The sequence below is a fragment of the Streptopelia decaocto genome (genome assembly GCF_964273445.1).
Source record: "Streptopelia decaocto genome assembly, chromosome: 7".
NCBI classification, from domain to species: Eukaryota; Metazoa; Chordata; class Aves; order Columbiformes; family Columbidae; genus Streptopelia; species Streptopelia decaocto.
In genome coordinates, this window is record NC_138661.1 from 15428381 (window position 1) to 15442646 (window position 14266).

General features: G+C 34.6%; 1 protein-coding gene across 3 annotated transcripts in view; it reads left to right on the plus strand.

Moving 5' to 3' along the window:
- The window catches only part of ATG2B (autophagy related 2B), a 42455-nt gene that overhangs the window by 926 nt on the left and 27263 nt on the right, over nucleotides 1–14266 (plus strand). For 2 of the 3 annotated variants that reach the window (XM_082057643.1, XM_082057644.1), the window contains exons 2-13: nucleotides 3124–3286; nucleotides 4995–5147; nucleotides 6104–6206; nucleotides 7593–7755; nucleotides 8238–8417; nucleotides 8618–8718; nucleotides 9852–10030; nucleotides 10706–10860; nucleotides 11352–11463; nucleotides 11621–11882; nucleotides 12768–12918; nucleotides 14041–14133. In XM_082057643.1, the coding sequence (XP_081913769.1) occupies nucleotides 3124–3286; nucleotides 4995–5147; nucleotides 6104–6206; nucleotides 7593–7755; nucleotides 8238–8417; nucleotides 8618–8718; nucleotides 9852–10030; nucleotides 10706–10860; nucleotides 11352–11463; nucleotides 11621–11882; nucleotides 12768–12918; nucleotides 14041–14133 (1815 nt within the window). Of the gene's footprint in view, nucleotides 1–3123; nucleotides 3287–4994; nucleotides 5148–6103; nucleotides 6207–7592; nucleotides 7756–7793; nucleotides 7953–8237; nucleotides 8418–8617; nucleotides 8719–9851; nucleotides 10031–10705; nucleotides 10861–11351; nucleotides 11464–11620; nucleotides 11883–12767; nucleotides 12919–14040; nucleotides 14134–14266 lie in introns of those variants that run through there. The other variant, XM_082057645.1, reaches the window with a different exon arrangement.

The window sequence follows — 14266 nt, forward strand, 5'->3', positions numbered from 1 at the left end:
TGATGCTGTGGTTAGAGGAACATGTTTGCTGACTACTGCTGGAGATGAGCTTAGTCCATGTAGATCTCTAAATATTGTCCCTTAGTCTTGCAATGGTGAAAGTCCTTATTGGCTAATGGGAAGCTGTTTTTAGCTGGAGTTTGCTTAGCAGGTGGGCTGTCATGCCTTGAACCGACTGAAGCTTTTTTCAGTGTACGTACTTCAGCCTACTGTGGTAATCCAAAGGTCTGTGTCATGTTCGTAATATTAAGTAGAGTTTCCTGGGTTAATTAGCAATGTTACTGAATTCTACCTGCCAGTCAAGTGACTGTCATGAGGAGCCTTAAGTGCTGCTGTGCGTCAGCTTTTCACTTCTAGGGTAGCAGAGATGATGAACTAGGTACACAGGCTTATTGCATTATGTTCTGCTGGGTATATTTTAAAGTATTTTTGAAGATGTGATGTTTTCAAATAATGCTTTTACAGTTGTTTGTGTGAAAATATGTTTGAAAGTGGCAGGAGACAGGTGTTTGCAGAAATGCTCGATATTGCCACTGTTTTAGTGTGGGGCTTTTTGTTGTTCACTTACTTGTTTTCTTTCCTGCCTGTGTCTGCAGCTTGTTTTTGGTGGCAGGCAGTGAGACTGTCTCGCTTTAATTGAATTATTATGCCCTCTAGTGGGTATCACAGCAGTCTCCGCTAGTCAGTATTTATAATGTAAATACTTGGAAACAACAGCAGTTATGGACCAGTACTAAATGAACAGTTAATTACATATACACAGTGATTAAATGTATATACAATAACGCTTAGGTTATCTTCTGCATTTGTAGATCAGCATTTTTCTTTTTGACTTGTAAACAATGACATGTTTGAGGTTCTCTGCACGTGACTTTCTCATGTATGACAGATTGCAAAAACAGATGTCGCGGAAGTACTACAGCTTTTTTTTCCCTCCCCCTTCAGTCATTCTAAGCTTATTCTCTATGAATCACCAGGATGGCTGTAGTTTTCCATATTATCTTATGCTTTTTTTTGGATATGTCTGCTCATCTTAACACTGTAGATATTTTAGCCAATATTGTACATGTTTATAGTTTATAGAGATACATAGGAATACCTGGAACTATTAGTGTAACCCCTTTGCCTCTTGGGACCTGGACTGTTTAGGAAAATCAAAATGTAACTCATGATGCTTGTGGTTGAATTTTAATGTACGTCAAATAGTACCTTTGCTACTAGAATTACTCTGATTCCAGCTGGAGACTTTCGGTCAAAAATGTGGAAACAAGTCCTGATGTGATGACTGTGCTTCTGTTTTAAAATTTTGCTTGAAATGTTCTAGTTGCTATTTTAGAGGAACAAGAGGCTTTTTAATGAAGTAATTTAGCTATAAGAATATGTGATTTTTAAAATTTTAGATAGTAAATTTCTATTTTGAAGTAATGAGGAAGGTACAAAAATACACTAATTTTTATTGACATGTATGTTGGTAGGAAAAAGACATCCAAGATCAGATTTATTCACAACAGCCTTCAGTAACTAGCTTGCTTCCTGATACAGCAAATTATTTTGTAATGGTTCAAGTAATTTAAATTAATCTGTGTTATTTTCAAATATATTTTTCATGCCAAATAATTATTTTTGTGTTACCTTACACTATTACTACATCTATAATTATATTTAATTCAAAATAAAGTTTTAAAGTCACTGAATCTTAGTTGATTATTTGATTCTTAAATAATTTCTCAATAGAACTGTTGTAAGTTCTGTTTCTTTAGAGTTGGTGTCTCTTTCCGCTGCTTGAGTGGACTTTGGAACAGAAACTAGAAAAGTTCGACATGCAAGCAAACAAAATTCTAAAAGCAAAGCTATTAGGAGCATAAGCAGAGCAACAAGTTAACATGATGGGAAAATTACAGCTAGAGACATAAGAATGAAAACCATCACTTTCTGGAGACTTTTTTGTTTGTGCTTTAATTATGCTACAGAATTAGAACAATGTAATTATAATTGAAAATGGGAAGCAACTTCTAAATCCTTATTTTTTAGAAACTTTTGATGTTGAGTTTATTCATTTTCTGAGGTAAAATGAAGTGTCTCTATTCACAGGAAGATCAAAACCACAGTCTTTGCCATATGAACATTATACCTTAATATTACAACCACAGTATTTAGTGAGGTCTTGTATATAATAAAAAGTTATACTCACTGAAGTTGGTGTGTGATTTAGATTGTTGTTTTATTAGAGCAGCCTAGATATAGTTCTTGTTCAATAATTTCGGTTTTAATTAATTGTCTGAATCAGGGTACAAACAGGGTTTTATAGTTCTTTTCACATAAATATGAAGAATATATTTCCTTTGAAAATGGGGTTTTTGGGCTCTGTATGGATGTAATGAAAGCTATGTAGTGCAACAAGTGAGTCTTTTCTGAGGATTGTGGAAAATAAAAAATCCTAAGTTACTTCTTCACAGCTAGTGTTCCATTTTTCTCATCAATTTCACTTACTCTGCATGATATTGAAGGCAATTTGACTGTAGTTTTGTTTCTAATGTCACTATAAAGGACTGGATTAATGAAATAGTTTCTGTAGAATATGATCTGGCTGAGCGTTGATATTTATATTTTTAAATTAGTGTTAAATGTTGAACACATTAAAATGTGATTTAGAAGTGGCAAGTATGGTGTCTAGCATGAGATAATTATTTGGTTCTGTTGTTTTGGTGTCACATGGAAAGGTAAAATGAACTTTACACTGAAATTACAGACTAGCGAAATACTCTTGCCACAGAAATCAGGTACTTTTTTGTGGTTCTACTGGCAGCATGTTTTCAGCTTTCTTCAAGTATTGCCAGAAAATGCATAGATGAACTTGTGTAAGTACTGTAGTATTTATAAGATAGCAGAATTTTTTGGTATAGTGTAAAAACACAGGTTATATAGCTACCACAGAGAAATCTGTATTATGCTGAAAGTGAAGTAATTAATGTCAAACGAAGTATGATGGAATCAAAGTTCTTGAAAATGGCCAGTTTACTGTCTTTCTGAGTATAATTCCCTTTCTGGTAGCCTCTTCTCTTTTACTTTTTATGCTCAAAATTATGATGGTGATTTATTTATTTGTTCTTTTTCCTTTCCTAGTGTCTTAATGAGATCCTGGAGTCCGCAGATGCACCTCTGGAAGTCACAGATGGATTTATCCAGTCAATTTCTTTATCTGTTCCATGGGGGTCATTGCTACAGGATAACTGTGCGTTAGAAGTGAAAGGATTAGAGATGGTCTTCAGGCCAAGACCAAGGCTTGGTAGGCTTGTTTTTTTTAAATTTTCATAAAGGAGACTCTTTACAGAGGCAAAAGGCTACACTTGCTTTAGTCAGTTCTTAACCTTATTTAAAGTGTCGTTTGACTTACATACAGTATTTCTCAGTTGTTTGTTGATCTGTGAAATTAAAATGTTTATAATGTTCCTACTGCCATATCTCTTCTTCTAAACTGTTTGCTGAGGTTTTGGGTGTCGTTTGCCAAGTGCTGTTGGACAGCATTAGGAGCCGTGGACCTTTGCTGTTAAGTCAAGACTGTGGGGCAGGTTTCAGTGAGGTTCTGGCTTGCTTTGGCAACTTTAGGGTAGAAGGTGTATCGTGCACATCTGGAGAACAGTTAATATGTTTCAATTGCTATCACAGTCTGAAGTAATGATTTTAACTACTCTAAATACTTAACACTTTTGATTATAATGCTCAGAGGATTGTCTGAGCTCTTCTAGCTTTTTGGTATCCATATGGATCTAGCTGATCTAGTTTAGAATGTCCTGGTGATTAATTTTCACTTAACTATCAAATCTCCATGAAGTCTGTTAAGATGGGTTATTATAGTGTGTGATGTGTTGTTATAGTGGGTATGGGATATTTAGTGCGGTTTTAGTGTTTGGAAAACATTGAATGAATGTCTTGAAGATTTTAGGTTTTTTCCTTTTATAGTGTAGAGAACAGAGAAGAAAATATTTCCTTAAGTGCACCATAAAGAAGAGAAAAAATGCATAAACTCTATTTTCCATGTTACCTTAAGCAACTTTGTTATATGTACTCTGCATTTGGTTGTTATTTGTTTAACCGGAGCTAAATTTTGAGCTATCTTACTTTCTGATGCAAGATTATTGCTTTGAAAGAATGATAGAATTAGAGGAAAGCTTTAGTTATTCACTTGCGTCAATTTAGTGCCTTATAATGCAGTAGAAAAAAATAATGATGTTGGTTTTGTCACACTTTTATAAGCACATAGATGTTTACAGACCTGAATACTGAACTGGAATGTTTGCCTGTTCAACATGTTTGTATTTGTGCTAGGTTTACTTTTGTTTGTCTGTACTAGAGTGTTATATTTGAAGTTGATTAACTTTTCTAATCTAGTTTTATAGTATTTGCTCACAGTGGGCTTGGTATTAGCTGATAAGAGTGCACTGGCACTTAAGTTAATCTGGCTGCTAAAACAATTGTTCAGCTTAATACATGCTGTGATCTCCAATTTTATTACATTCTACTTATTAAAACGTGTTCTAATGTGCTAAGATAACATCTTAAACCTTGCTTAGTCTTTCTCCATCTAGGATATGTGCCAAGTGGAATAGGAAACCTCAAAGTAATTATCAAAAAAGAGTTATTTCATTGATCTAGTTTTGTGGATTATGCTTGCAAAGTCATACCAATATAAAAAAATTTGTTGAGAAATTATTAACTTAAACCTGGAAATTGGTTACACTAAGTCCTGCTTTCATCTTGTTTGTGTTGGGTTTTCAAGTACCAGAATCTTAGCAACACAATCTAAATAGACCAAAGTAATGTTGAAGTAGTAAAGTGCATAAAGAGAGATTGCAACTAAATTTGGTTTTAAGTGTGACTTCGTCCTGAGCTGTTGAAACTCTTTTTCTGGATGTGCCAAGTGTATTGTTTTGTTTTGTATTCTTTGTTTCAAAATGTTGACAGTCAAATTTATTAAAACTTCTCTTGTTCCTCAGCATCTGGATCTGAGCCTATGTATTGGTCAAGTTTTATGACCAGTAGCATGCAGCTTGCAAAGGAGTGTCTTAGCCAAAAATTGACAGATGAACAAGGAGAAGGGTCCCAGCCTTTTGAAGGACTTGAGAAATTTGCAGAAACTATTGAAACAGGTAGGAATTATTGTGGTCTGAATCAAGATCTGAGATTATATGAGTTTATGTTGTTTCTGCTTTACAAAATGGCAGTAACTTGTAACACAAATTGTGTAACTTGTCTCACCATTTTTCACTTGTTACCATTACCTGTAAGATTTAAATAGGAAGGCAGGACAATTGATCCTGTTTTCAAAAGGGGAAAAAAGCCTGTATAATTTCTTCAGTGGAGACAGTGAACCCTTCTTCATGGCCAAGTTGTTTTTTATTCACACTAGAAGAGATCCAGCTAAGTCTGTGCTTGAATGACTGGTGAGATGCTTTAGTTTTGGAGGTGCAAGTCTCACAAGCTTAGATGGTTGTCAGTGGTGATGCTGTTGATGGAGAAGCAGAGAATGTTTTTCCACAAATTTTTACACAAAGCTGACCTACTATGACATATATATTTCAATAATCAAATCATGTTGTTAGAATTATTTTAGAAACTCTGTTTTGTGGTGGTGGCTTTTTTTTTTTTTAAGTGAAAGTAATTAAGATCTTATGACTGTTGTGAGTGGAGAGCTTAGCGTTGAAATGTCTGAGCTAAGGAAAACATTTAAAATCAGATCTGGAAACAGAGGTATCCAGCCAAAGCAGTGTGGTGCTCCAGCCGTGTTTAGGAGTTCAGACGTAGTGCACGGTGAAACAAGTACTTTGTTTGAAGATCATCCGCACTAAGCCACAGAACAACTGAGTTGTCACTTGCTTAAATATCTATGCATGAAAGGTCCATTGCATGGTATGGTTGTACACAGTAGACATTTAATAGTTTACATTGAAGTCTTGTTACACTATTTAGCTCAGCTGACAATGTATTTCCATGAAATATATATTGTGAACTTAAACAAAATGAAAGATTACTTTAAAATGCTTATAAAAATCATTGTTGAATAACTTAAGTGCTTTCATGTTATATTTTTGTTTTCTCATTTAAGTTTTAAGAAGAGTGAAAGTTACCTTTTTAGATACTGTTTTGCGAATAGAACATGTACCGGAAAACTCTAAAAGTGGAACTGCACTTGAAATCCGAATTGAAAGGTAAAGGGTTTTTTTTTAATTCTGTTTTGGTTTGGTTTTTAGGCAGTTTTTGCCATTTCCTGTACAATATATTTTAGCCATATACACATATCCTTAGTATGCAGTTAGACACTAGCTTTTGATTATCCCTGTTAAGACCACCTCTTTTATAATGCTAGCGAACATTTTTTCTACTCCTGCTTAATGTGTTTAAGTTAAAGTTATTTACCTATCAAATCAGAAGAGTTCTAGATTTTCTGAAGGTTTGGTAATGCCCGCTTCCAGAATTGATGAATACCATTTCTCAGATGTTCAGCAATCAATGGATATTATTGGCAGATCAGGCCATCTCTTACTCAAAAGCAATTTAATGTCTTAAAAATTCCTCTTGTATATTGAAAACACTGCAAATATTTTTAGAAATAAAGATACGGTCCTGAAGAAAATTTAACTGGGAGATTTATGTCCTCTGTGAGCTTTCAGAAGAACCCACATGTATTCTGTAATTAGTTTGAACTTGAATACTGTACCTATTCTTAAAGTACTTTCAACCAATGGGATGGTGTAATCGTATTTTCTTGCAAAGTATGGAAATCATTACCAAATAAAACAGATTCTTACTGATAAATGCTAATGAAATGTATTTGATTTTAAACAAACATTTATAAGCTTCAGATTATGTTCAGTTTGGGAGAAATGTCAGCGAAACTAATTATTTTTCTTATGAAAGTATGTTCCCAGAGCAAACCTCTTTTTTTCTGCACTTTCAAAGCAAGGTTGAAACAAATTGTAAAGTACCATGTTGTTCTGGTGTTTAATACATTTTCTTCATGGAAAGGTAGATGTATTTTTCCACTGTAAAGTCTGTTATGTGGAGACTTGCATCTTTAAAAGTTTTCTGTTTATGCTGTTTCTCAGTATTATAACGCAAGAAGTTTAATTTCACAGAAATTTTACATGTTTGGAGCTTGGTCTCTCAATTTTCAACTTTCATTTTGACACAGAATGTTATTTTCAAGTAGTGTTTTTACACTATAAAATTATTAGATGGCTGATTTAAAAAAATACTTTAAAGCAAGGATTGTGTATGTCCTTACAAAAACATATGTATAGAAGTGTTGGGAGACTCCTTCATTTTGTGGTCAGATCAGATGTAAGTACTAGAATGGTGTACACAATGGTGTAATCACACTGGAAGCATGTTGGAATTGTCTTCTGATGCCCTGTAGAAAATTTAAGATTTCCACCCATTCCCAGAGAGGGGTGGTTTCTCCTTTCAGGACAATAAATGGCATTGTAAATAGTCTGAAGAGGGAGAGCATGTGCAAACTTAAAGGCTAAATGGCACAATAAAGGTAACAATTTGCATGCACCTACCATCTTTATTTCTTTGCTTTTGTCTCCCAGAACTATGTACTGTGATGAAACTGCAGATGAGTGCTCTGGAATTAATGTGCATCAGCCCACAGCTTTTGCTCACAAGTTACTGCAACTCTCAGGTGTCTCTTTCTTCTGGGATGAGTTTCCTGCATCAGCAAAGTCCTCCCCAGTGTGTTCAGCTACACAGCTGGTAAAATTAAATAGATTGTATAGGAATGTAAATTGATGAAGGATAAATTATATTGTTACACTCTTATATTAGGTTCATCCTGAAGGATATAGAAGTTGAATTTTTGCTTGAATCTGTGCTTGACAAATTTCGTAATCGCTTCCTGTTGATTCTGAGGCAATGGAAGGAAATGGAGACTTTAGGACTTAAAAAATATAGTATGTATTGTAATGGAATCTGGTTGCAAATGCAATGTGTAGAAGTCCTCTGCAATTCATTATTCTGTGGAAACGTGCTCCATGTTTTTGCTAAGGCCTGATGTTTCACATAGCCTTGTTTCTTTCACAGTTATCAATACATGTTTTTAATGTCATTATGCAATTTACATTTGTGTAAAGTGATCATTTGTATGATAAGCTTATTTGAAATGCTTGGGTGTTTAGTTTTTCTTTTTTTCATAAGAAATGGGATACATTCTTACTCTTTTCTCTGTAACTTTTAAGGCAACTGAACCAAAGCTTTCACCTAGCTGGAATCCAAAAATCACTTATGAGCCACATCCGCAATTAACAAGAAACTTGCCAGAAATTACTCCTTCTGACCCTGTACAGATCAGTAAGCTGATAGGTAGAATGGAGTTGAGCCTAACATTAAAGCAAAATGAAGTGCTTCCTGGAGCTAAGGTTAGTCATGCTTTCCTGGTCTTTAAATTGATAGTTATGTAGGAATTTTTTTTTTCTACTGCATAAAAGGAATGGTGAGATTCTCAACAGGGCAGAATCCCCTTTTGTTGTGGGGTCTCTACATTCAAAACCAGTACTTATGTCTAATAAGAAAAATCCCTTACGTGTTCCTGAAATGTTTTTTTCTTTCTTTGTTTTAGTTGGATGTAGATGGACAAATAGACTCTGTACATCTATTTCTGTCGCCAAGGCAGGTGCATCTTCTATTAGACATGGTAGCAGCTATTGCTGGACCAGGCAAGTGAACATTCTGTAAATGTTACATATGAATTATGGTGGATGAAAAATAAACTTTGCAAGATAAATGGGTTTCCTCAATGAAAAAAAAAATATTTGTGGTGGTAGATTATAATTAATTTTTATCTGATCTTAGCAAAATATTTTGTAGCTGCTCTGAGTAGGGCTATGATCAATTTGTTGGATTCAATTGCAAATTCTATATGCTGCTAATGAAAATCTAGGTAATAAATAAGGCTTGAGAAGTGACTATATATTTGGACAAGAGACGGGGAAATAGGAGGTGGAGGAAATCAGGAGGCCGGAACAATTTTGTTTCTTGTAGCTTCTGTTTCATGAGAGGGGCTTAGCAATCTGGTTCCTTCTCTATCCTATGCTTTAGTGACAGGCACAGAAAATATAGAACAGACAATAACTGAGTTCATTTGTTCATATTTGGGAAGTAATTAACAGCAGTGTTTAGACTACTGCAGTAGCAGGATGAGGGTGTTTTGGTTTGTTACCCCCCTGCGTCTACCTAATGTAACAACACTTACTATTAGGATAGATAGTTAATCTTCTTTTTGAAAACATGTGTCAAGTTCTTGGTAGCTACTTAATATTCTTCTAATGAAACTGGTATATTTGTTGCACTGGACTTGTTCATTGTTTTTGGAGAACTGGAAAAGCATTATATATAGTTTCTCATATGTATCATCTTCAAACCTGAAATTTTAATAATTCCTTAATAGTAAAACCTTTAAGAAATTTTGTCCTTCGTCCCTAAAGCTGACTGGGAAGAGAAATATATGCCGATTTTTATGTGACCATAATTTGCATCTATGACCTTAAAATATTTTCTTCGGACTTGAAATTAATGAATGCTAGAGAGAGACTAATTTGTTTTGGACAAGGAAAATCTCCAAAACAACAAAATGCTTGTATATATGCATCTGATATACAACAGATGTGTGTGTGCGTGTGTGTATATGTGTGTGTGTGTGTGTGTATGTATATATATATATATATATACACACAGATGCATACAAACACAACAACAACAGTTGGTTAATTTTCTGATTAATTTTTGAATTTTTTGGGGGATACTGGTAAGGAAATTACAGTATGCTTTTTGTCTTCCTTTTTGAATTCAGAGAGCCTAAGCAGGATAGAATTGTCAAATAAAGATAGGAAGAACCGGCCAATGAAACAGGAAGATGAGTATCGAATTCAGATGGAGCTGAAACGTTATTTAAGAAAAGAGTCTTTATCTGCAGGAGCATCATCTGAACAAAGCTTCTATGAGACAGAGAGTGCCAGAACGCCTTCTAGTCGTGGCAAGTATAAAAGATGATGCAGCATAGCAAATAACCTGTTGTAAAGAATATATAAATTGACTGGTTTTTTTAATCTTATGAATTTAAGTATCAAAAGAACTTTGACATAGAATAATTGTTTGCTATTAATTATACTGTTGAATAAAAAAATCAACACCTAGTTTAGGTATCAGGCTAGACTTGATTCAGTATTTAATTACAACTGTTCAGTAATGTGTGTGTTATTGTGCAACACAGCAAATACATGTGCAGCATAGCATCTTTTTAAATGCATAGTTGAGGAAATTAAATACAGAATCATAAGTGCATTGCCCTGTTATTTTTATTTGTATAATTTTTTTTCTGATTATTTTTAATGTGAAAATATAAACTTTAGTTTGTCAAAAGGAGAGTGTACGAATTTCTATAAATTATACCAACTTGAATATGAAATTAGAACATTTAACTGTTTTAGTAGTTATTAGTTTATTGCCTTTTTTTAATTATCTCTGGCCATAGATGCTACTAGTCTCAGTATCAAGAGGACTTGGAACTTGTGTAAATAATATAAATAATGTATTTAGCTAGTTATTCTGTGGAGCAGTTGGATTTCTGAACTTAGAAATACTTTTCTGGTAAAAGTAAACTCTTTTTTTCATTAGAAAATAACTCTTTTCTATCTATGGTTCTTATTAGAAGAAGAAGTTTTCTTCTCAATGGCTGAAATGGACATGTCTCACAGTCTTTCTTCCCTTCCACCTCTCGGAGACCCTCCAACTATGGATCTGGACTTGTCTTTAACCAGTACCTACACAACTACACCAGCAGGATCTCCACTGAGCACTACAGTGGTATAGTATTAACTACATATAAAATCTTTTTGAAATTAACACTTTTATCTGAAACCGTTGCATAAATATTCTTTACAATATCAAGAATGATTGCAAAATTCCGGAACAATTAAAATGTATTATAGTATTCCTTTTCTGCTGTGGAAATTGTATTGGAAAGCTTCTCATCTGTTTGGCTACCAAGACAGGGAATGGAATGTATTTGTTTCAAATGCCTTGAAGCCTATGTAGGACACTTCATGATTTATTTTTTTTAATTAATTGCATGTTTATCATCTGTGTTTTCTTTTAATAAGGACTACACAGGCAATGACAATGAAAAAGTAAAGCGTATCTACATTGTTTAGTTGAGCACCAATGTGCCATGAAATGGCATGCTGTTGCTTGCTTATGCGTGTATTTTCTTTTTGTTGTTTTACCTTATAATTTATGTTTGATCTAATGTCTATCATCTATTTGTCATATTAAGATCATATATATTTTTGTTTTAGCTTCAACCAACTTGGGGTGATTTTCTTGATCGTAACAAACAAGAGCTACAACCTCCAAGAGGTTCTTCGCTTACAGCCAACATGGTTCACCAGACTTCCTTAAGAAGGACATGTAAGTGAAAATGTTGTTTTGCCTTCTGATCCCTAGATAATTCTGGAAATTAATTGTTATTCAACAACTTGGTAAAAAGAAATGAAACTCAAAAGTAAGATGATTTTATACATGTGTTATTGCTGAAAAATTATATAAATTTAATTTTGTATTTCAGCTATTCCATCCAGATCTGTTTCTGTGGATGAATCCAGACCTGAGCTTCTTTTTAGACTGGCAGTTGGAACTTTCTCAGTGTCTGTACTTCATATTGACCCTTTACCCCCACCTGAAAGTTCACTGAACCTTAACCCATTGACACCAATGGCTCGGGATTTCTTTGCCCGAATAGAAAAGATTGAGCCAGTTAAGTTTTCAACAGAAGATTTTCTGTCCTTCCGAGAAGTATTTGCAGAAGCTTGTTCTCATGATCACCTTAGGTATAACTTTGCTTATTAATAAATATAATTAACAAAAATAGATTTTAAGTAAATTTGAATAAAGTAAGTTTATCTCTATGGGAGTTGTCGCTTAATATTTCAATTGCATTAAACTTATTTTTAAATTTCAAAATAACCTTGAATTTTTACATCTGTTGTCCAAGACTGTTTATTTTTTTAATAAAAAAGAATAGAAGTGTGTAAACATGAAAATCAACCTAGCTCTTTTCAACAATAGATAAATTGAACTAGGTATAGTTTCTACCGCAGAGACTTAAGAGATATAAGAATCATTAAGTAAATTATTTCTTGGGAAATAGCTGTATTTTATAGGACCATTTATTCCAATACGGGAATTCCTGCTTGAAGGAGCTTAGGTTTTTACTTAGTGCAAAATACTGTATCAGTAGGGATAAAAAGTGTGGGTGAAACTATAAAGTTAGTCAACAGTCTTTTTTTTTTTCCCACAAGTTTTTATTGTCCCAGCACCATGTATGAAGTAAAATATTTAAGAATGCATATATATTTTCTGACCTTATCCATGTAATTTAGACTTCCTGAGGCATTTGACTTTTTCATTGTCTGTATAAGGATGTTGGATTCCCAGCTTTATGTGAATTGCACTTCAGGCTAGATGTCTACAGTGTTCTTTGCAAATTTCTCTACACTGATCGTTGCTGAACATGTAACACAAGTGAGCTCCATTGTCTTTTTGCTACAGCTAAAATCTGTTAGAATTTTTTCTTATTTTTGAAGAAGTTATGGTGGTTTTAATTTTTTTTTTTAAAGGATTGTAGTGGTCCTTTTTACATGTTTAAATCTTGACTTTTCATAATTTTTATTGGTTTATGCTAATTTTCATAATTCATCTTTTTCATAATTCAGATTTATAGGTACTGGCATCAAAGTATCTTATGAACAGAGACAAAGGACTGCCTCTCGAAGTTTTAGTACCGATTTATCCATTGGGAATATGGAGTTCCTGGAATGCCTTTTTTCTACTGACTCTCATTCCATTCAGCCTCACTATACAGAGGTATGTTAAAAATCACAGAATCACAGAATGTTAGGGATTGAAAGGGACCTCAAAAGATCATCTAGTCCAATCCCCCTGCTGGAGCAGGAACACTTAGATGAGGTTACACAGGAATGCATCCAGGTGGGTTTTGAATGTCTCCAGAGTAGGAGACTCCACAACCCTCCTGGGCAGCCTGTTCAGTGTTCTGTTACCCTTACTGAGAAGAAGTTTCTTCTCAAATTTAAGTGGAACCTCTTGTGTTCCAGTTTGTATCCATTACCCCTTGTCCTACTGTTGGCTGTCATCGAGAAGAGCCTGGCTCCCTCCTCGTGACACTCACCCTATATATATTTATAAACAATAATGAGGTCACCCCTCAGTCTCCTCCTCTTCAAGCTAAAGAGAACCAGCTCCCTCAGCCTTTTCTCATAAGGGAGATGCTCCACTCCCTTCATCATCTTTGTTGCCCTGCGCTGGACTCTCTCCAGCAGTTCCGTGTCCTTCTTGAACTGAGGGACACAATATTCCAGGTGCGGTCTCACCAGGGCAGAGTAGAGGGGGAGGAGAACTTCTCTCGACCTACTAACCACAGCCCTTTTAATACACCCCAGGATGCCATTGGCCTTCCTGGCCACAAGGGCACAGTGCTGGCTCATGGTCATCCTGCTGTCCACCAGGACCCCCAGGTCCCTTTCCCCTACACTGCTCTCTAAATACAGAGGGTTCCATAGAAATGTTGATTGTATAACTGAGAATCCTAGATTTTAAAATAGTTTTAATTTTGCATTATTTTTTTTGTAATATGGTTTTAAGATGCAACTCATATTTTAATTACAAGCTCAAATCATGACCCAGACAGCTGTCATACCTGACAGGAGTAGCATCAAGTAGCCAAACTTGACTAGTTATCTTTTAAATATGTTTAACACAGTTTTGGAATTAGAGTGTTTTCCAAAGCCTAACCAATGGAGTTGAGCAATGCAAAGGTTTCATTTGGTGATAATTATTTTTCTAGCTCTTTTAATAGTCAGAGACATTCAACAAAGGGGCTAAATAAGTGGACTGAGTAAGCGGGTGGGTGGGGACTCTGTTCATGGCCTTGAATCTATTAAATATTTTTAACTCTATTTTATTCTAAAGCTGCTGACATTTCGTTCTGAAGAAGGAAGTGATTCTCATGCTATGCCTTGCCTTCAGCTTCATTATAAGCATTCAGATAATAGAGGACCTCAGGTAAGGTGGGAGATTAAAACCACCAAGTTTCTGTATAATAACCTTTGTCGAATTTTGTTCATTTTAACAGAAAGGTATCTTTCTTGTAAAACCGAGTCCTTAACTCTCAGTTATTTTCATTTGTTTCACTGTA